At 30.1% G+C, this 22181-nt stretch overlaps 1 protein-coding gene across 2 annotated transcripts in view; it reads left to right on the top strand.

Moving 5' to 3' along the window:
* Positions 1–22181, top strand: part of LOC118200869 (tudor domain-containing protein 5-like) — a 102126-nt gene that overhangs the window by 77733 nt on the left and 2212 nt on the right. For both annotated transcript variants that reach the window (XM_085813815.1, XM_035372854.2), the window contains 5 exons: positions 1202–1281; positions 9258–9323; positions 13577–13679; positions 13809–13930; positions 22026–22144. In XM_085813815.1, coding sequence (XP_085669941.1) covers positions 1202–1281; positions 9258–9323; positions 13577–13679; positions 13809–13930; positions 22026–22144 — 490 coding nt within the window. The remainder of the gene's footprint in view (positions 1–1201; positions 1282–9257; positions 9324–13576; positions 13680–13808; positions 13931–22025; positions 22145–22181) is intronic.

Raw genomic sequence — 22181 nt, 5'->3', positions numbered from 1 at the left:
ATCTATTGTGTTTTGAGTAGATAATTATTTTATTGCCAGAGATGCAGTTTTGCAGTATTTTAAGTGAAATTAATGAAAACATAAGATATATGTTATTGAAGTTGAAGTAAAATAATACTATTGCTGCAAGCTATTGGCTCATTGATATATTTTTAAATAATCACTCCAGATAAGAAAAAATTATAATTCATTATAAAAATTTATGTCATTCAGTACTAGAACTAGATCATGCAGTATAACTAGAACTAGATCAAGGAAAATGCAGGTATTAAGCAGTTCCTTCGTAGTGCATGAGAATGTCATCAGTTCTCAAAATCACTCGCACAATACGCTTTAAATTGCTGTTCAGCTAACTGCTAAATCTCACAGCTCGTTAAGAATTAACTTCCTAGTTCTCAAACCATTATTTATTAACTGTAGCATGTACTTTTGAAAGAATCATTCATAGGGCTTTGATAATGTGTTTTCCTGAATCTACCAAAAAATCACCAGTTTGGCCAAAAATTGCCAAGGCCTATGAGGAACAAATTAATTTCCCATATCTTTTATTCTGCTTGAGTTATTTTTACACTTCAAACATTGTTTCTCTTAGAACTGAAAAATTTCAATACAAAAAATGGAGCCAAAATTTGGAATAAACCTAAAATTATCATCCTAAAAGCAACAAATAAATAATTAAGCAAAACAATGCATAACACTACAGCAACGCAGAACAACAAGGCAATCAAAAGAATTTAAATATGTACAAGCATTTACAGCAATGTATATATAAATAGATAGATGGATATAGATATTATAAATAAATTTAAAATGTAGTATTTTCAGAAGTACAATTTGTTTGTAACTGTTAAAAAAATCATTCTTTGTGTTAAGCATTAAAATAATTATATGCATAATCTTTTACATGTGATGCTCATTCACTTCTTACAAATTTTCTGCATTAAAATTTCTTTGTTTTACTAACAGTATACCTGTATTATGCAATATATAATGAAAAATAAAAATCCTCTGAAATTATTCAATTTTTATTTTATTCAATTATTTCCAAAACTTGCAGAATTTAGTTGCATATTTCAGTGATCTGTAGTTGGACTAAATTAAAATTAATTATGTGATGTAATACATTTCTCGATAGTTTTAAATCAATAATAAGTTTTGTAAATTGTGTAGTACCTTTTTTTTTTTTTTTTTTTTTCCCCAGTTGAAACTCAAAGAAATAGAAGTACCTACAGTAATCCTTTCTTTTGAAAAACATAGAGAATTATTTTATCAGTGTGAAAGGTAAGTGTTAATATTATTATTAAATATCCCATAATGTATTTGTATATCAGCATCGAAGGGCACCTTGTGTATTTGATAATGTGTAGGGAATTTCAGATGTGTTAGATATAAAATATGCGTACAGGTGCAGATGAGGAAATGTGCAAATATGTGATAAAACTTTGATTAAAAATACAGTCATTTGAAGAGAGAATTCATAACAGTATCTATGTTGTGTTTTCTGCACCAGTTGATCTAGATTGCATCTAAGCATATTGTTGCATCAGACTGGCAAAAAGTTTCTAAATGTGCCTGCTAATTTTTTAAAACTGTCAGCCAAAACATTTGCTTCAGTCCAAATTATTATAGCAAGAGAAAGATATCACATTTTGCACAAGTTCATATGCCAAAGCAAAAATTCATGACTAAATTTCTACAAATTAAAAGTTTTGTTCTGCTCCAAATTTGGGAAAATCCCATTTACAATCAATTGTCTAAACCAATAGTTCTTGAAGTGGAGCATAATCCCAAAGGCAATTTTTGGTGGCTTGGAAAAAGTTTTCAAATACTCTTTTTCTTAATGTACAGTTATTTAATATTGGCATACTGTAATTTAGGAATTGATTTTTCCTTATCAATTAATTGTTGTTGATTAATACAATATTTTCCTCTAGGAATCTCTTTCCTTTATTTCTGAGCATTTACTTATATATAAGTCACTAGTCTCATGGCCTTTAAGTTTAAAATATTTAAGAAACAGTGGTCATTTTAATCTTTAACTATTTTGTTCCAATAGATGAACAAAAAATAAATGTTTCTAGTGTTTCACTGCAGTGTGTAATGTTAGAGCATTTTATGCATAACTATTATTATATTTGTTATTATGTATCTCTGCACACTAAACAGCAAAATGTTTTGGAACAAAATCAAAGTGACGTAAATTTTGATACATATAGCTTGTTGTCACTGTGAATAGTTAACAGGGACTGGTTAAGATATTTTTATTTGTTACTGGGTTGTATTACATTTATTGTAGTGAATATTAAATGAAAAAGTGGAATGTGAAAGAGATGGTCCAAGCAGGTCTAAGATAACATGGATTATTATATTAAAAAATGCAGTTTTTTATGCCATGTGTATGTGGCAACTACAAAATCTTACTCAGTTATATATTACTTTAACATTCTTCTAAATTGGTTATATATTACTTGCTAATTTTTTCAAACTAACCTATATAGCACCAAATTTTGAAAAAAATAATGTGACATATTACTCTATAACTCTTTATTCTGTATGTAAATCTTAGATATTGTAATATTAAATATTTATTGAGTTACCTCTGTTAACTAATCTTCTCCAAATATTGATGTAGGTCATCATTGAAATCTAAACCAAAATGGGATTTATTACTACACATAATATAATGATATTTTTCATGCATTCTTATAAATATTCAAGAAAATAAGAAAGGTTTAAGAGAGGGAGGGAAAACGGTTTATATTAAGCTGGGTAGATTATTTTCTTGTCTGTTTAATGTATATAAGCATTTAATCTGTTGATTATGCTTCTTCATGCTTAATTTCCAATTATTGTAGTGTTATTTAATACGTATACTAATTAATATTCATAATTGCTTCTATTTAACTAAAAATATCAACTATGTGTATGTGTAATTTATTAAATATTTGTATGTACTGTTTATATTTATTTGAAATTTGTTTCAATTTCGTAAATATTTAAATTAAAATTCTTAATTATTTTCATATAGTTACTTTTTTAACATACAGTAAATTTGTTTACTCTTAAATTGCGAGTAGAGGAAAAACAAAAAAGCTTAAGCGAAATCCAAATTATTTTCTTAAGATTTGTTTTTTAATTTTTTTATAAATTTAAAATGTCATATAATTATCGTTTTGATGCTGCTATGTATTGAAAGCTTTATGATAATGAGGGAACGCATGAATCCATATGTATGAGAAATTAATTAGAGTAATATTACTGGTTATTTTGTATAGTTAACAGAAATTAGTGCACATGCTCAATATATAAAAGCATTTATGAGAGTTTTGTTTTAGATTTTGTAATTGCTTTTACATGGCTGTCTAAATTTATTTTTTAAAAAATGTATTGATTTATATAAAATGCAGAATTAACACAAAATCTGATGTTTACATTTGTTAAAAATAATTCTAAAGTATTAAAAAAATTATTGTATTTTGAGATTATGTTAGATATTGCCAGATTTCGGTTGATTCGATGCATTTATATGTATTATCTTAACAAACATAAGTGATAATTATATATCGGGTGGCCAACCTGCGGCTCGCGAGCCACATGGAGCTCTTTGAAGAATTATTTGTGGCTCTCGATAAATGTATCCCAGTTCCCTTTTCATTTTTGTGTATTATATTTAAAAAAATTATTATCGTTCCATATGTGTCTCAAAATGTGTTTTAAATTACATACAACAAATATGAAAGACTAAGTGCAATGTTGTAACAAAGTTCATTTCCGTCCATTGTCTCTTGATTTTTCTCTGAATCCATTTGAAATTAACAAAATTCAAGGTGAGTTTTCAGTTTCCAATGTAATTATGACCCAAAAAGCATCTTTAGAATAATAATTAATAGAAATGCAACAAGATCAAGCTCTACAATTAAAATACTATAAATCGATGCCAATTACTGAATTTTGGAAATTTGTACCAGAATTGAAGTATCCTGAATTTAAAAAGGCTGCTTCTCGAATTATTTCAATATTCAGAACAACGTACTTATGTGAATCATTTTATTCCACTTTAAAATTTGTGAAATCCAAACACCAATCAGTATAAACTAACCAGCATCTCAAAGAATTACTGAGAAGGGCGATCGCCAATTATTCACCAAATTTTAAAGAATTATCAAGAGAAGTAAAATAAATGTGTTTAATTTTTAATATTTATATTCAATACACATATTTTGTACTTTTATTTATATGATTTTAATAAATATTTTTTCTGTAAAAAAAATTTAATACCATTTTTGCATAGCTTTTAAATGCGTATTTAGTTGTGGCTTACGAAAAATTTCAAATTTTGAAAAATGGCTCGGACTATCAAGAATGTGAACACAAAAGAATTATAGAGCTCATCATATATCGCCACCCCTGCCATATATGATGAGCTCTATAATTCTTTTGTGTTCACATCACAAATGAAAAGCGATGACTAACATGAACTTTTGATGCAAACTATGTAATTATTTTTATTCTAAAATCAAAAGGTAGTTGAGTTTAATTTGCTAATCATAATGTTGTATGTTTTCTTGCATGTTACAAAAATTGTAAAAGTGTATGGGTACTCAGAATACATAATGATTTTATTAGATGTTAAAAAGAAGCATTTAGTAGTTTGATATGGCTTTTGTATTGAATGATTTGTGGTTAAATTATTTTAGACTTTAATTTTTCATCTACATACATTTAATTGTCTTGGAAATAAAATTATCTTTTTGATGTCAGAATACCATTATATTATAGGAAAAGAGAAATGTGCAAAGAAGTTATTCACAGATTTTACAAATTATTAATTTTTTTGCCCTTTCTGTCATGGCAAAAAATTCATTCTATAAGCTTGATCAGCCAATACTTATTTCATCCATACATTGTTCTCTTGAATAGTAGCTGGGGTAATGCAATGTTTAATCCATTAATTTAAACTGATGAAGGTTTATTCTGTTTACAAAAAATGGCTCTATGGTTATGTAGTACTTCAGGCTTACCAGGGGAGATGTTTTTAAAAATCACGCTATTTCACCCCTTCTTGATGAGGTGGATAAGAAGAGTTTGAATTTAAGCCTTTCCTTCAAAGTCAATGCTAAATCTGAGATTGTGAGCAGAATTCACATGACTATGAAAAATGTATGAAATGAAGTCACTATGATGCTTCTTAAACTTTGTGTGAAAGCAGTTAAACTGAGTATTTAAATTTATCATTAATGTCACATAGTGATGTTATCTAATTTAGTACACATAAAAAAAATATTATTGTTTGTTGTTATTATTATCACAATTCAGTATTATTTTATCTTGAAATACGGCCACTTCAATTTCTAAGAATAATTCCTGCTTGTTTACTTCTACTTTTACTTTAATTTTACTTTACTGCTAAATCAAAATTAATACTTTTACTTTACTGCTAAATTACACATACTTACTGAGAATGTGTCTTAAATGAAAGCAAAATTTGAGAACTTTTGAGATTGTGCTTTCATTAAGTCTAATTTTAGAATATAATTCTTCAAAGACTAAAAATTGTAAATGATATTCCTTTCATATGAACTCTTAAATTCAGAGGAGATGATGAGCTATCAGTACAGAAATGGATTTTTTACTGCTATCTGCCAAACAATTCCTATGCGATATTCAAATACAGGATATGCCCTTTTCCAGCTGAAATAAATATTCTCCTTCCACACAAAAAGCTATTTTCTTTCTTTCACATAGATTTTTGTCAGATTATTTAATATATGTGAATCACATTAATAATTTCACATTAATAAATGTTTAATGATAATGAGAAAAAATGTTTAATGTTGAGTCAGTGCAGTCAGTCTGGTATACAAGAAGTAAGCTAAGCTAGAGTATACTTTGGTTTTTTTCCTCTTTTGTTTAAAAAAAAAAAAAAAATGCTTCTGTAGTGTGAAAGAAGGGTGAAATGGCACAATTTTTTAGGTTTTTCTTCCAGAAGAGAACATTTGCAGAAAGAAAGAAAAGACTACCTTGTGATACTATTTTTATTGCCATTTGAAGAAAGCCTGAAATGGGACATCAAAGGCTTTACACCTGGTTCAGTGAGAAGTTACCCAACAGGTGTATCTGGCCAGCATCTGCCAAAAACTGACCACATCCTGTTGACTCAACTGGATTGATTTCTATTTTTCTAGCGATTTCTATTTAGAACTTATTAAAAAAAATCTAGCGCATATATATATATATATATATGTATATTATATGTAAGAAAAATAAAGAATAGGTAAAGGATAAAATTAGCAGCGTAAATTAATTTCCCTTCTCTATTCTAAAAATAGCAACATCTATTTGCACTGTGTCATTTTGGGAAAAATCTATGATCTATGTCATATGACTCGTACATAATTCTGGTGATGTAAATTGAACTAAAATTCAAGCAGCCAATAATAATTTTACAGCAATATTAACTATCCAATCAAAATGCTTTGAGAACCAAAGCTAATTCAGTTTGACTTAAGATTTCATCCTGAGCATTACGCACTTTCTTTCTACGCTTTGCCTTAGCTGGACTGCAGTATGTCTGCTTATTCTTTTTTGCTTAAAATTTATCAAAAATGTAAGCCCTTTGGAACAGGCACGTTTAATGTGCCGGCTTGTGTGTAGCCGCAATGTATTGCTGAAAATAAAACTGAAGATTTAATCTGCCTTTGCCTCCAGTTTCCTAGTCATTATGGATCAACATTTCTTCGCCATCAAAATTTCTGCTCCTGAATATATTACAAATGAGTCGACAGGATACATGTCCTGTGCGCTGGAATTCCAATAGAAATGTCTACAATAACCAACCATCTCCTCAAACTTCCTCCATGTGTAATGGAAATTCATAATGGATATCGAGTACCTGCAAGCCCAAAAGTACTAACATCAGTGAAAATGAAGTGTACAGCCATCTCTTAAATGTTTAGAAGGAAAAAAAGTGTTTTAAATCATCAAGTGTGCCTGTTCTTCACAGAAGTGTAATCATCCAAATTGTGGCTGTGACTGTGAAAGCAAATTTGTTAATTAATGCCTTATCTTCAATATATGTACGGCTTCGTCAATCTATGTGCACAACCTGGTATCAGCAAGTTAACTACACTGAATCGTTCCAAAACAAGTGTATTTAAAGTCAAAATCCATGCTTCCAAATTTAACCCAGCATATCCAGTGATTTAATAAGTGCAATGTAATTCAACAGCAGTATGAAAATATGAAAAAAAAATTCAAATCATAGAATTACTGAGAGTGCTTAAAAATGAAATCTAGTGCCAGCCTTTCAAAATTAATCCAGGATTTATTTATTGTAGAATGATGAATGTTTTCCATGTGCCAACGTTTCAAATCATTCCAGTGCTTTCAAGGTCATCGAACTGCATATCTTGATCCAACTATATGCGAATGAATTAAGATGTTCTTTCGTAGTTATAGGATTAAATTTACAATTGAAGTAGGTGCCAGAAATTTATTTTCACTTCTGCTTTTGCGTAATTGAATCTACATTGGGAAATGATATTTTTTTCTTAATAAATTGGATATTAAAAATGTAACACTGTGATATGAAAAAATATAATTTAATGATATTAGAAATTTGAATTCTAATAATTTAGAAAAGTAAATAAGTAATTCTTAGATTTTTAGTTATTTTTAGGGAAGGCTATTAAGATAAGTTTTTATATTTTTGAAATTTTGTTGAATATTTCGAATACGAATTAATTTTATAATTACTCTAAAAAATGAGTGAAATTAGTACAGATAAGTAATATGAAATTATGGTAAATGCATGTTAAAATTTATGGGTGATTGTGTGTTAAGTGTAGAGTATGTTGAGGGAGTACTGGTTCCTAAACAGAGGTCTGTAATTACCTCTGTACAGTTGTTCCTTTTACTCTCTTTATGTGAGATAATGTTGGAGGCTCTCATTTTATGAGTGTGTGTAATTTTTTTTATATTATTATACTTTTTTGTGTGTGTTGTGGAATGTGTTAGTGCAGTTCTCAAAGGCCAGTTACCTTATGCAAGGAACAAAGGCCTTTTAAAGTAACTACCTAGGCACCCTGGGCCACCAGTGCAAAGAACACACTGGTTATCTCAAGAGGACAGCCCTTTTGATGGATATGTTTGTTTAGAAGTACTGTGAGGCTTTCCAGTTTGGTAAAATCAGGAATTGTAAATGAAAGATGATAACGGTGAAACCATAATTTCTGAAACTGTCACTGCTATTATATTTATGGTGTTAAAGTATAATTTATCAGTATGGAAATTAGTATCATAAATATTTATGTGTGTTACATTTAATTATGAGTAATGATTATGTAAAAGTTTTATTTTGTGATATTCTGTGATAACAAGAACCTTACCTAAAGAATTATGATTATGTGAACTTTCAAACAAAAAGACTTTTAGACTGAAATGCTGAAAAATTCAATAGGACTCTAAAAATTAAAAATTTATTTTAAAAAATTGATATTTATAAATTATACTTTACAGGATAAAAATTTTATGATTTATGTTTTTTTTTTTTTTCATTTGCTAGTGCATTAACGCTTTTTCTTTAAAAAGGCTTCTCTGTTCCTACGCCTTTTTTTTTTTTCTTTGAAGGGGGGTTGGAATATGTAAGAAAAATAAAGAATATGTAAAAGATTAAATTAGCAGCGTAAATTAATTTTCCTTCTCTATTCTAAAAATAGCAACATCTATTTGCACTGCATCATTTCGAGAAAAATCTATATCATATGACTCTTATGTAATTCTGGTGATGTAAATTTAATTAAAACTCCAGCAGCCAATAATAATTTTATAGCAATAATAACTATCCAATCAAAATGCTTTGAGAACCAACACTAACTCAGAATTACTTAAGATTTCATCCTGAACATTACACACATTCTATTCTTTGCCTTAGCTAGACTGCAGTATGTTTGCTTCTTCTTTTTTGCTGCAAATCTATCAAAAATGTAAGCCTTTTGGAACAAGCATGTTTAATGTGCCGATTTGTGTGTAGCTGCAACATGCTGCTGAAAATAAAACTGAGGATTTAATCTGCCTTCGCCTCCAATTTCCTAGTCATTATGGATCAACGCTTCTACGCCGTCAAAATTCCTGTTTCTGAATATATTACAGATATATATATATGAATAATTATATGTATATAATAATTTATGACTGCTTTATATAAATTTTTTGCATGCATGTAGATAAGTATTTCTATCATTTTAATTGTGTTACAGATGCTTGGTCAAAGGTATCAAGAAAATGGAGTCATATAAATCCTTAGCATTGTATTCTTTAAATGAGTAAGTAATCATTTTTAAAATTTTTCTGATATTACATACTAAATTTAATTGGAATATGTCTTCTTCTTGAATCTTTCACTGGACTATTGGAATGATTACCGAAAGATAATGTATTAGTCTTGGATTTCATTAATCATAGAAAGGAGCTAACTCTGAGAAATTTTTGGCAAGGAAAGGTTAAAGAATATTCTTTCTTCCTTACCATCTCCTGGCTGTCTTTGAACTCAAGTGCTATGCATCAATTAATTTATTATTACATATCTTTTTACTGAATTGTATTTTTAAATAGAGTAACAGATTTTTATGATCAAAATTTTATTATTGTTTGTAAAATTTGAAAATTATGGTACTGGAATATTTTTATATGCTTAGCATTTTAAAGTACTTCTTACCTCATTCTCATTATGCATTTTGTTTTGTTATCAGAGATTCTATGATTAGTATTTAATTTATATCATAATAAAAAAGGGGGGACTTTAGCATATAACACTAAAAATGTTTTTATTACTTAAAGTCATGTGTAATGTTTCCATCAGATCTTTACAGTCCACTGTTATTTTCTGAAATTGCCATTTCCCATCATCAATTTATTACAAAGTTTGCCCGATATGTGAACCCCTGAGAACAACTGCTGTTTGAGGAAAGTAATATGCAAAAATATAGTTAATGGTTATGTTTGATAAGTATATTAAAGTATTTTGTAATGAAATAAATATTTATGTATAATTTTTCTGAAGTAATGCATTATTGTATTGAGCTGGATTGTATCAAGAAATGACCGTATAAAAAACCTAAAGCCACACTAAAATTGGACAGTATATGCATGTACTGTCATTAATTTTTCAGCCAAGGTCAGGCTTTCCTTGACTGGGGGGGAGTAATCCCCCCCCCCGCTGTTGTCGTTAACTTCCTTTATAGACAATGCTCATTTTTTTCCCTTAAGTAATTTTGTGAGTAAGTGATAAAATTAATTATAAATTTTATTATAATTAACAAGCCGCCCAAACAGTATAGTGGTTAAGGGAGCCGACTACGATACTGAATGGCCTGGGTTCTCATTCCGTAGAAGACATGGATGTAAATTGTCTGTCCCCTTGAAAGTTATGGTGGCTGCCTATGAGGTGCCTCCATAATAGAATGACCATTGCTTCTGGCCTTAGTAATAGCAGAAGCCTAAAAATGGGTAGTGCCCACCATTAAAAAAATTTATAATAACAGAAACTGAAAGTCTTTCTACACTCCTTTTTAATGAAATTTAGAAAACCGAATGTTACTAGGTCTGAAACTGGTATTTTTCAGTGAGGCCAAATTTAGCACTTTGACTGTAAGTGTGATACAGATACATATGCAGTGAAAAGTCTTTAATCTGGACTCGTCGGGAATTCCGACGATTCCGGGTTGTCGATTTTTCCGGATTATAGATCATCAGTTTAAATCTGGTAAGATGGCATGCAGAAATAATAAAATTAAAAATATGAAACCGTAATTTATGAAATAAAGAGCAATTATGATCTAAAGGATATCAAAATTTACAAGAAAAAGCTTAATATTTATTTGTTTACTTTATTAAACATTTCTTTCAATGTACGCATGCATAAAGCATACATTACGCATGGTCGAAATTGGAAAATTGCAACCAGAAAACTATTTGATTGAACTATTTCATTGAACTATCATGATATTTCTAATGATGAGGAATTTGATTTAAATCATATCAAAGACGGAGTACATCGAGATGAAGTACTACATTTAGTAAGGAATTATAAGCTTAATAAAATAAAAACATCTGGCCTGAAGATGAGGATAATGCTGACAGATCAACTTCCAATTCATAGCGTGCCGCGACGTCCTCCCCGCAGAGCAGCTTGAAATTGATAAACAGATTTCAGAATGGTTAGAGAAACAAAGGATATGCCTTTATCCATTTTTTGAAGCAATTCCACTTTTTGTTTGATGGACATCAAAACATGCTTTCGCTTTGTAGATCCTTTGGCAGCTCCAGAATTGGAAATTCTTTTTGACATAATCGAAAGTTCAAGCTTACTTTTATAAAATTGCTCTAACAGTCTGCAAAAAATAATAAGCTGGATCCAATTAGAAGATTAAGGAAAAACACAATCTGCAACATTAACTGAAATAGATAATTAAATAATTTTAGTTTAGCTTATACCGTCCGTTATACATTAAATGCGCATGCGTAAACATATTATGCGCATACGCATGCACAAATAGTTTGCAGCTTTGAGGTCCGGATTATGGACGTCCAGATTAAAGACTTTTGACTGTATTAATTTTCATAGTTATTGAGGTTAATATGTGTTTTCGTGTATATATTGCCTGTCATAAAGGCATTACTAATTAAAGTTTCATTACGTATTTACATATTAAATACTTCATATTGTGTTAGAGATGGACGATCCACTCCAGAACTGATTCAAAGAACTGATTCACTTTACTAAGCGAGTAATCTCCGATCCAGTGAAAACAGAGTGGTGGTTTTTTAACTGTTCAAGTAGAGATCTTGTTGGGAAGCATGCCAAAAATTTTATTCTTCTTGTGTAAACACTAACATATCTCCTTGGTTATTTACCGGAAACGTTTCTGACTCTTTTTTTTATATGTGTATTTATGTGTTATATATGTATATATGTGTGCTTTTGGCTTGCTTGTGTTCCATCTAGTATTTAAAAACAAAACATTAAATAAAACAATGCATCTCTATGAAACTGACCACCCCTGTTGGCAAATGAATGGAGTTTTTCCTCCATCTGACAGTGTGAGGATCTGTTTAAAGTACGTATATTATAAGTGCTTAGTTTGTCCCTTGGATTCCCAGCTGTCAGCTCTGTGGCCCTTCTCTAGTCACAGATCTGTGTGCTTTGGAGTCTTCATTTTCCACTCTTTTCATTGCTCCTTCTCTAGCATCAGATCTGATTCCTACAGGGTCTTCATTATTCACTCATTTCATCATTCCAGTGCTCCTGCTCTAGCCGCAAATATGGCTCCCGTGTAGTCTTGATTACTCGCCTTTCCCCCCTCCTCTCAGAGCTGTTCCTTTGAGTTTCATTTTGATTCTTTGAATACTGTGTCATATTATAGATATATATATTAGGTATTACCTTTTTCATACAATATTATTGTAGCATTTATGTAAAATACTAAATTATATTTTTATTTATTTACTTACTTTACTAACTTCTTGTAGTCAAGAGCTATTAATTTCTCTTTAATCTTTTTCAGAATTAGTATATATTTATAAATATAATTTTTTCCATCTAATGTATTTTTTCAAGGTTGCAGAACAAATGTGGAAAAGATTTTTAATTATAAAAATGCATAACTCTTAATTTTTGATTTTTCCACTTTGTTTCATTTTCTAAGCTATATAGTTAAAATATTAGAATTTCAACTTCTGGACATTTGCTATTAATTTTACTTCTAAGCCAAATCCAAAGATTCATTTACCTTTTGGTATCATTGTGTTAAATTAGATTTTTAAAAAAAATGGAAATTGCCTGTATTGTCATCAGACAATTTCCTGTTTTTTTGAGATATGCCTGTAATTTAAAAATTAATTTTTACACTGTGCTTAGTAATAGCAATAGAAATCAATTATAATAATGAAATAATGTAATCTTTAACGAAAGTGAGTTTAGTTTTCATTATTTTGTAGCATTTAGCATTTTTTATTCCAAAATTTTTTTGTTGCTCTATGTAGAAAGGTGTTTGTAGGGAATCTCAAAAGTACAGTTGAATGAAATCAAGCCAGGGAATGAGCAGTTTGGTTGAGCTGATTGTACCAATCCCACTCCTTGCTCGAGTCTCTGCTTTTCCCCCATCTTTACACATTAATCTTGATCCATGCCTGTTCCAAGTCATCAAGGTTAGTGAGCGGTGAATCATTAAAAAGAACTTATTCACTTCTGTGAGTGAACAGTTCTGATCTGATCCCTTAAAGGAGCGGTTTAGCTTACCTCTATGATGTGTATCTAACATATCTAAAATACTTAAATTGTGCATTGTTTCATTCAGTATGTTTATGATATATTTTTTATTTGAAGTTATTTTTCTGTGTTACATTTTGGATATGAATAAATGGCAAAGGTTAGCTATTGTAGCAATATATATTAACATTTTGTGTTATAATTTTATAATTTCGAATCAGTAGAGATGAATAATAATTAGGTTTCATTGTTTTTAATGGAAGAAAATTCCGTTTTGCTTTGGTTTCAATATATTCAATTTATTTACAGTGTTATGGATATTTTAAATATATTTGGTCATCCATCAGTCTATGTCAGAGAGACTTTAAAGAATGAAATAAATTCATTCAATTTTATGGATCGTATTTGGAAAGTAAGTAAAAGAAACTCATTTTTGTATCTTAAAACATTAATCTGTATAAGAATATAATATTTTTAATGAAAACATTTTGGAATTGTTTGCATGATTAAAAAAAAATACTTATTTGTATTTGTTATTTAGGAATATTCAGATGCTGATTTCTGCAAATGTACAGAAAATCAAGTCTATGTAGGTGAAGATAAATTGAGTAGGTTATGTTTGTATGACTTGAAAGCCATGCGCATTGGTCTTTGTTGCAAAAGGTGGGGTACTTTTTAATAAATTCAATTTATATAGAAAATTACATTATGTGGATTATGTGTATGTGGAAAATTTACATTATTTAATCAAGAACACTGGCTTTTGAACTATGGGGCTATGTTCCCCAAGTGTATGAAAGTCGCTTCCAAAGGATGCCTCTTGCATACACTTACACACAAACAGCTGTTAAGAAAAAGTTTGCAAAATGACACTGAATCTATGCAAAAGTGTTTTTCATGTACAGTAGAAAATCCCAGATCCAGACTTGTCGAAACTTCCACGATTCCGGATTTTTTATTTTTCTGGATATTAGATCATCAGTTTTAATCTAGTAAGATGGCATGTAGAAATAATAAAATTAAAAATATGAAATCGTGATTTTTGAAATAATGAAGCATTTATGATGTAAAGGGTATCAAAATTTACCCCAAAAAAGGCTTAATATTTATTCTTTTGCTTTGTTAAACATTTCTTTCAAGTTGTTTTGTTTTTTGTGCTAACTTTCTCTTTAATTCTATAGACAGACATAATTTCTTATTCAGTTACAAAGTTCCATTGTTGAAGTACTGTAATTGCTGTGTCTAGAATTCCGACTAACTTGTCAATCGAAATTTTTTCGTCACTCTGTCTGTAGAGGTAGTTTCTGGATCTAAAGTCATACTACAGATTTCACCATCCAGTAATTGATTGATGATTGAGGAGAATTGTCATCACAGTGAAAAATTTCTTTTATATCCTCTTCATTTATTACCGCTTCTCCACATTTCTTTACAAAATCTGCTAATTAGAAAATTTCACCTTCGTTTTACGACATCCAAAAACCTTTAAAATTAGCAGCTATCATCATAAAATTTAGCTATCATTAACTATACATATTTGGCTATCTATTATGAGATTGGGACTAAAGACAAGTTGTTCCACTAAATTTTATCTTGCTTCTATTGTGCACTGAGACAATTAAGCCTAAAATTGTATCAGTTCAGTTATTTATTATACTTATCCCTATTTCTTGCACATATTTAACACTTATCTGAGTCCTGAATAAATAAATTCCCACATATACTTAAGAGGATTATTGAGGGACAATGATTAATGCAGTCTATGTGGCTCCTAAATTCTCCTACCAAGTGCCTCCCTTTGTCTTACCTGAATTCTACTGCCCAGTGTGGCCATATGAATCTTGGAGCTGGTTCTGGGTTTATGTAAATAACAAATGAGTTATTCTTAATTCAAATAGCACTAAATATAATCTTTTGGCCTATAAGTATCATTATCAAAATCCACTTTTAGCATACGCAAAGAAATTTTCGTTAAATTTTTCCTGTCAACATTTCTTAGCGCATTTAACATAAATCTGTAATCATCGGCTAGCATAGTGTCAGCATAAAAGGTTACCATGCTGTTTCTCAATTACTAATATAAAAAAAAAATGTTTAGGTATTACTCCATGAGTCATAACTGAAGTTGTTATGTGTTGACAATCATGCGTTGATGAAAGCAAAATATAATAAATAATGATTTACCAATTTAGCATTAGGGGTATAAGATATTAGTAGATGTAAAATAAATTATATATCTGTAGAATGTTTCGGTTTTTATTTATCGTACAAATTTATGCTAAAATGATTGTTTCTTCAATAATTTGGTATTTTATTTACTGCCGAAGTGAAATTAAGAATAGGGATTCTCCACATGTTTTATTATGTGCAGTGGGGTGATCAAATGTGAATACAATACAGCACACAAAAATTATAAATAAAAAAAAAGTTGGTATTGGCCTTTGAGGTCCAGATTTAGATAATTCCGGATATTGGACGTCCAGATCTCGGACTTTGTACTGTATAATGTATTTTTATTTGGCTAATTCTTCTACCTAAAAATTTTAACTGCATAGCCAGATATCAGAAATCTTTTTTAAGCACGTTAAACACAATTCTCCCATTTTAACTTCTGTATTTTTAATAACAGCAATAATGTCTTCCCTTAAAGTCTCCACAAATTGAATTACTGTTCATCAGACTAGTTCCTTCATTGTCACATGAACTTACTCTGCTAAATTTGAATGCTTCAGTTTTGAAGGTATGATAAAGTGCATAACTCACCTTTGATAACTAAATTTGACATTTTGTCATCAAAGCAAAACCTATCGTCTATTTCTTTTCCAAACCCAGAAATGTCTGAGGAATAAAAAAACTTTTTCTTACTGTGTTATTTGCCTGTTGATAATCCAGGCTTGCCAGTATGCTATTGTAATAGTTTTCATGCATAAGTGCTAGTGTTTCATGCATGCTGTTGGAATATGAGGGTCATCCAGAAAATAAACACTGTTCTGTTATAGAAAATGAAAAACACATTATACATTGGAAAAACAATTCTGTTACATACCTGGAACTTCCTTCACCTCTTTGCGTAATCACATCCTCCATTTAAACATTGTCACATCTGGTTATGAGCTTGTGTATTCTCATGTTATACTCTTCTGCCGCCATTTCATTAAGCCAGGTGTTCACTGATTACCTGATTCTTCAGCACTTCCAGCACTGAACTTAAAAGTAATTATTTTAAGTGCATTTTAGATATTCAGTAAACTGTAATGCTAGCGCTGAAGAGGGTTCCAAGACTTCTCTGAAATAATCCAAACAGACTGTGTTTGTGTGAAGACATATATAGCAACAGAAAGAATATATATTAAAGGTTAAACAAAGAATACTTTGCTTTTGTCATATCTTGAATTTTTATTAATTCCTAAAATTTCTTATAAGAACCACATGCAGGGATATAATATATGCATATTCTAAGTTAAAAATATAACCAAAAACATTTCAAATTAAGTTTGCTGACATGCATATATGCATATGATTCTATATATATATTCTTATTTAGGACTGCTATTACAGGATATAACTATTATTTCTGTATAAATTATGCAAAATGCAATCATCCAGTCAAACTAAATGCAAATTAATTATTTTGGCATTTGCATAATAGACTGAATATAAGTTCTAATACTTAAGGCTCATCTCATAAAATAAGGCTCATCTTTGTAATTCTGTATTATAGTTTATAAACTGTAAGATTTTTATTATTTGTTCACATTTTGACAATATACAACATTATTGTTATGGTATTAGCTTTATTCTTGATAATATTTCATTTTGATTAGAAATTTAGTTTTGACTGAAATTATGTGACTGGATTTTCTTAAGGCATTAGAATATGCAATTATATTACAGGAAGCATCTGTATTCAGTTTAAAAAGTTTGTTCATATCAAAAATATATAAGTAAGTAAGTCCCTGTGGATAGGGCATTCTTAAAATTTTGTAAAGTTTTTTTTTCCTTCTTCTAATTAAGAAATTTCACTGGATGTTATAGTTAAATTAATTATGGACTTACAGTAATTATCTTTGCATAATTTAGCAGTGATTTTCAATCTCTTTGTGAGGATTTGCTTTATGTTTTTTAACTTGTATGAAAGGCTATATTTGCATCTCTTTTTAGGAACTGAAAAATAGACAGAGAGAACTTTTGCTGTTTTTTTTAATAAAGTAATGTTGTAAAAATAGAATTAATGAGTAACTGTCTGAGAAATATGTAAGGCAAATTTGCAGTATAGCTTGGATGCCTACAAAAAATTGCTTTAACCTTCTAACTGCTCGATTTGTAGATCAAAATCGTTTCTTTCTCTCTCTCTCTCTCTCTCTCTCTTTTTCATATTTTAAATCTATATATATTGAAGAATTGAAAAATGCACTTTCTCTTTCTGGAAAATATTTTTTATATAGATTTTTATCATGAGAAACTAAGTGACCAGAAAAAGAAAAATTCAGATGTTATCACAAAAAAAATCTTTTTTTAAATAAGTTTCAGTCGAATTACAGTTAATTTCTATTTATTGCATAATATAAAAAAGTAAAATGTATAAAATTTAAGAAAATACAAAGCGCTGAGGGAAGAATACCTTAGAAATGCAGTAATGATAAGAGTTCAAAACAGGATTCAGGGCAAAGTCCAACTTCACAGTCTTTGCACTAGATTCAATAAATCTAATTAATAATAAATCTAATTATTGATCTAATCAATAAATTTAATTAATAATTCAATAATTTAATTAAATAATCAAGATAATCGCTGAACATTTTCTAACAGCCATTTTTGTAAGAAAAAGCACGAAAAGGTGAAGTTTGAGCAGAAATACCATGTACCTTCAAATGCCGCAATTTAGCGGACAACTAACGGTATCTGTTAGCCAAAACATAAACTAAACGTATAATACTGTATATAATTTATTTCAATGGTTAACCCTTTGCAGCACGGTGTGCCCTGTCTGGGTACACCTAAAAACTTCCTTCTGTCTGCACAGAAAAATTGAATGAAAAAGGATTTGAAGGTTATTGTAGGTTACTCTGAACCTTCTTTATTTATAGAAGATGGTAGCTCAATACAAACCAGTCCATATATTTTAACCATGTTTAGTTTTTTAAGACCCTCATTTTTCAAAGAAATCTTCCAAATTATTTAGGGTATAAAAGGAATTGTTTGAAAGGAAATTTCTATGTTATTTTTTTGGCTGTAGGCTAATTTTCTTATTCTACATTAGTTTTAAATTTTTACTTGGAAATCTTGCTTAAAATCGAACGGGGAACCGAGGTGTACCCAGACTGGGCTCACTGCGAGTTTAGGTCACTGAGAGGCAGCTGTATCTTTGTTTTTCTGCAGCTCATAGAAAGGTGGGTCCGCATCTGTGTTTCATTTCCTGTTTTTCTCTTTCATCTTCCCCCGCTTTTTTGGGGAGGGAGGGGAGGTTTGGTTATCAACTAAGAAATTGCTGGAGAGATTTTCTGAAGGTCAAGGATAATTTTATCAGTTAGCTGTTTGGTTTTATCAGTTAGCAATTCTCTTTTCAAAGAAGTTTTCTTAGTGCTGCGTTTAATAGTTTTGAGTTGTAGACATTTATATTTTTATTTTATAATTTCAAATGCTCGTTTCAGAACTCTTTTCGAAGCTCTATTTAATCAGTGTGCCCGCGCTGGCACACCCACAGAATTAAAACGATAAGTGCTCTCTTTACAAAATTTTACTTGTGTACTCCTCTAAGCCTAATTAAACTGCCTACTTTTTTTTTATCAAAATTCCAACTTTTAAAGGTAGTGTGCCAGAAAGGGTTAAATGGGGAAAAACGGGTTGCGCTCCTCAATAAAGGAAGAAAAATGTGGGAGGAGCATATTTTGCTACATTTGAGTTGCCTATAGAATTCGCAGGATGAGCAGCCAGAGGGTTAATAAACAATCGTACAGTGTCAAATTTCAAGCCTTACAAATCGGTTGTAGATAGCAAACCTTAACTTTTGATATTGGGCTTAGGAACATGGAAGTTATAATAAAAGCATTGCAGTTATAAATTTTATCTGGCTGCCATGCTGAAATCAAATGATGAACAGACATTAACAAGTGTTAATTTTCCTTATGACCCTAGTTTATCGCACTTTCTACCAGGTCAATCTCCAGTAATTAAATCATTTCACCCTCCAATAATTAACTCATTTCACCTTTCAGTATATGCTCATTTTTAATCTGATACCGGAAGGTGACACTATGCTATGCATGTATGATTACTTTATATATGTTGTATATCATATTTTTTACTGTCATGTAATATTACAATCACAACAGTCAGTTCCCAATCAACTGAGGGGTTGGAAGTAAATTTGTTGATTGCAAAACAGTAGAAAAATTATCATCACAAACTACCAAAATAAAGCAAAATTCCTATGTAAAATACAAAAGGGCATTGAAAATGTGCGAGATAACTGCAGTGATAGCAAACTAAATCATATATTTAAGAATTGTGTTTTATCCACTAGATTAGATAATTTAATTGGACATAATCTGGAATATGTAAATGTTGTTCAATCATCCATTAAAATATATTGCTAAATTGTAAAAAAAAATAATAATAATAAATAAATAAATGTAAATAAAAAAGGTGTACTGTTATTAAATATCTGTTTCCCATTTATTCTTATCAAACAGAAGAATAAGACATTCATGGGCAAAATTAAGAGAATTTTACAAAGTTTGTCTATTTTTATGAAACATATTTAACCAAAGGTACCAATTATGCTACCAATGAATTATGCAAATATTTGAATACGTAAGCATGTGCATGCATGTTTTCAGAGCTATGGTTGTGGAGGGAATATAAGTGCATCTGGGGTTTTCAGCAATTTGTGTGCTCATACTCCTTCAAAGCATTCACCGTGTTTCTCACAAAAGTTGAGTAAATTTTATAAGGTAAAATGAGTTGACATGAAGATATGAATTATGGAATGAAATGGAGAATTGTTGGTAGATTGGAAGCAGGCTAATCACAAGCACAGGTGGCTGCAGAGCTGAGTGTAATGTGTAATGTGTGGAAACAGTTGCAGGACACTGGATCCATATTGAGAAGACTTAGACAAGTTCGACCAAGATCCGCAGCAACAAATGACATATTTGGCACTTCCAGTGCCGAGACACAGATCTTCAGCTTCACAACTCTCAGATGAGCTGTGTGATATCACTGGAACCTAAGTTTCACTGTCTACAGTTCCTTGAAGGTTTCTTGAGATAGGACTATATACCAGAAGAACCCCTGTTTGCGTCATGCTCATTGCAATGCACAGGAGAGTGCATTTAACATGGTGCACACAGCATGTCCCTTTGACCAGATTTCAGCAAAGCACCATGCTTTTCCGCACACCTTTGCATATGTTTGACAAAGGCTTCCTGATTGATATGTGGTATAGAGAGATCTTACAGCCTATGTTCAACTCTTCAGGGCTGCAGTTGGTCCTGGGTTCCTGTTGATGGATAACAACACTTGGTCACAAAAGGCTCAGCTGCTTGACAATTATGTGGAAATAAAGGATATTCGCTGCATAGATTGGCCAGCCAAATCACCTGACCATAACCCTATAGAGCATGCCTGGGATGATCTTGGATGTACAATTTCATCTCACCATTCCCCTCCGAGAACCATCTCATAGTTGAATACTGCCTTTCTGCAGAGTAGAATTGATTACCATAGAGACTCCTCTGTTGACTTCTGTCCAGTATGCGTCATGCTGCACAACCTATTTAGCTCTGTGAGGGGACCCCCATATTAGATTCATTTTCAGTTTGGTATCAAAACATGGATTTTGGACATCCTACATTGTGAGATTCACTGATAATCATGCATACATTAAATGACTTTTGAATGGTACATCTCTTTCTCTGTTATATCTCGTAAATGTATATTCATATCAAATGTCATTAAAATTCATCCATTAGTTTTTAAGAAATTCAGCATAATGGACAAATTATCTTAATTTTGCGCACTCTTTTTTAAAAATAAAAATATTATTCTTTACGTTTTTAATACAGATTTAATTTACATGGCCAAATGAACTTATTCTCCAAATTAAAATGTCTCAAAATACAAGTAAATTATTAAAGTATTTTTCCGGTAATTATAATATTAATCTTTTTTTCTTTTCTCTTACTGCTATCAAATTTATGACCGTCATCCCTGCATTATCTTAATTGAGTCTACTGTATTTGATATATTGTGTAGCAGGATTTAGTCAAATATATTTTAGCCTAAGAGCATTCAGAAGTATTCCCATATATTAAGTCAATGCTAATTTCATCTCTATATTATAAAATAATAGCATTATTGATCCCTTTGGAGAAGGTAAAAATAGATCCTATGGGCTAGAAAGCTTCAAAGAAATAGTTTACTTTTATAAAGTGAAAGTTTCTTATTTTCTGTAATATGAAAGTGCAAGTTTCTTATTTTCTGTAATATGAAAGTGCAAGTTTCTTATTTTCTGTAATATGAAAGTGCAAGTTTCTTATTTTCCATAGCTGTTTTGTTTCGGTGTGGATCTTAAGGATTTTAGGAGAGTTTTGTAATTATCGTCAGTGTTTAAAATTTTAGTCTATTTTTACCTTCTCTTTATAAAGGTTAATAATTCTATTATTTTATAATATATTTAAAATTCTTTTTCTAGGGAAAAAAAAGTAAATTTCTAATTTACAAAGAATTAGACATATGCATTTATCTTCATTTGTAGATCAAAAGTTAATGCTAGCCTTGGAAAAGTAGGAGCATCTGATGAGCTGAGGAGAATAGAACATCTTCAGAACATAATTGAAAAGAAGATGGAAAAAATTGAAAAAATGTGTGCATCTTGTATGTTTTTTATAACTTCTTCATTTTTAATCTATTT

Source organism: Stegodyphus dumicola, chromosome 3 (genome assembly GCF_044657685.1).
Source record: "Stegodyphus dumicola isolate Sdum_Otavi_A_Nest chromosome 3, ASM4465768v1".
NCBI lineage: Eukaryota > Metazoa > Arthropoda > Arachnida > Araneae > Eresidae > Stegodyphus > Stegodyphus dumicola.
The sequence above is the reverse complement of the archived record's forward strand: the minus strand, read 5'-3'. Positions and strand labels throughout refer to the sequence as shown.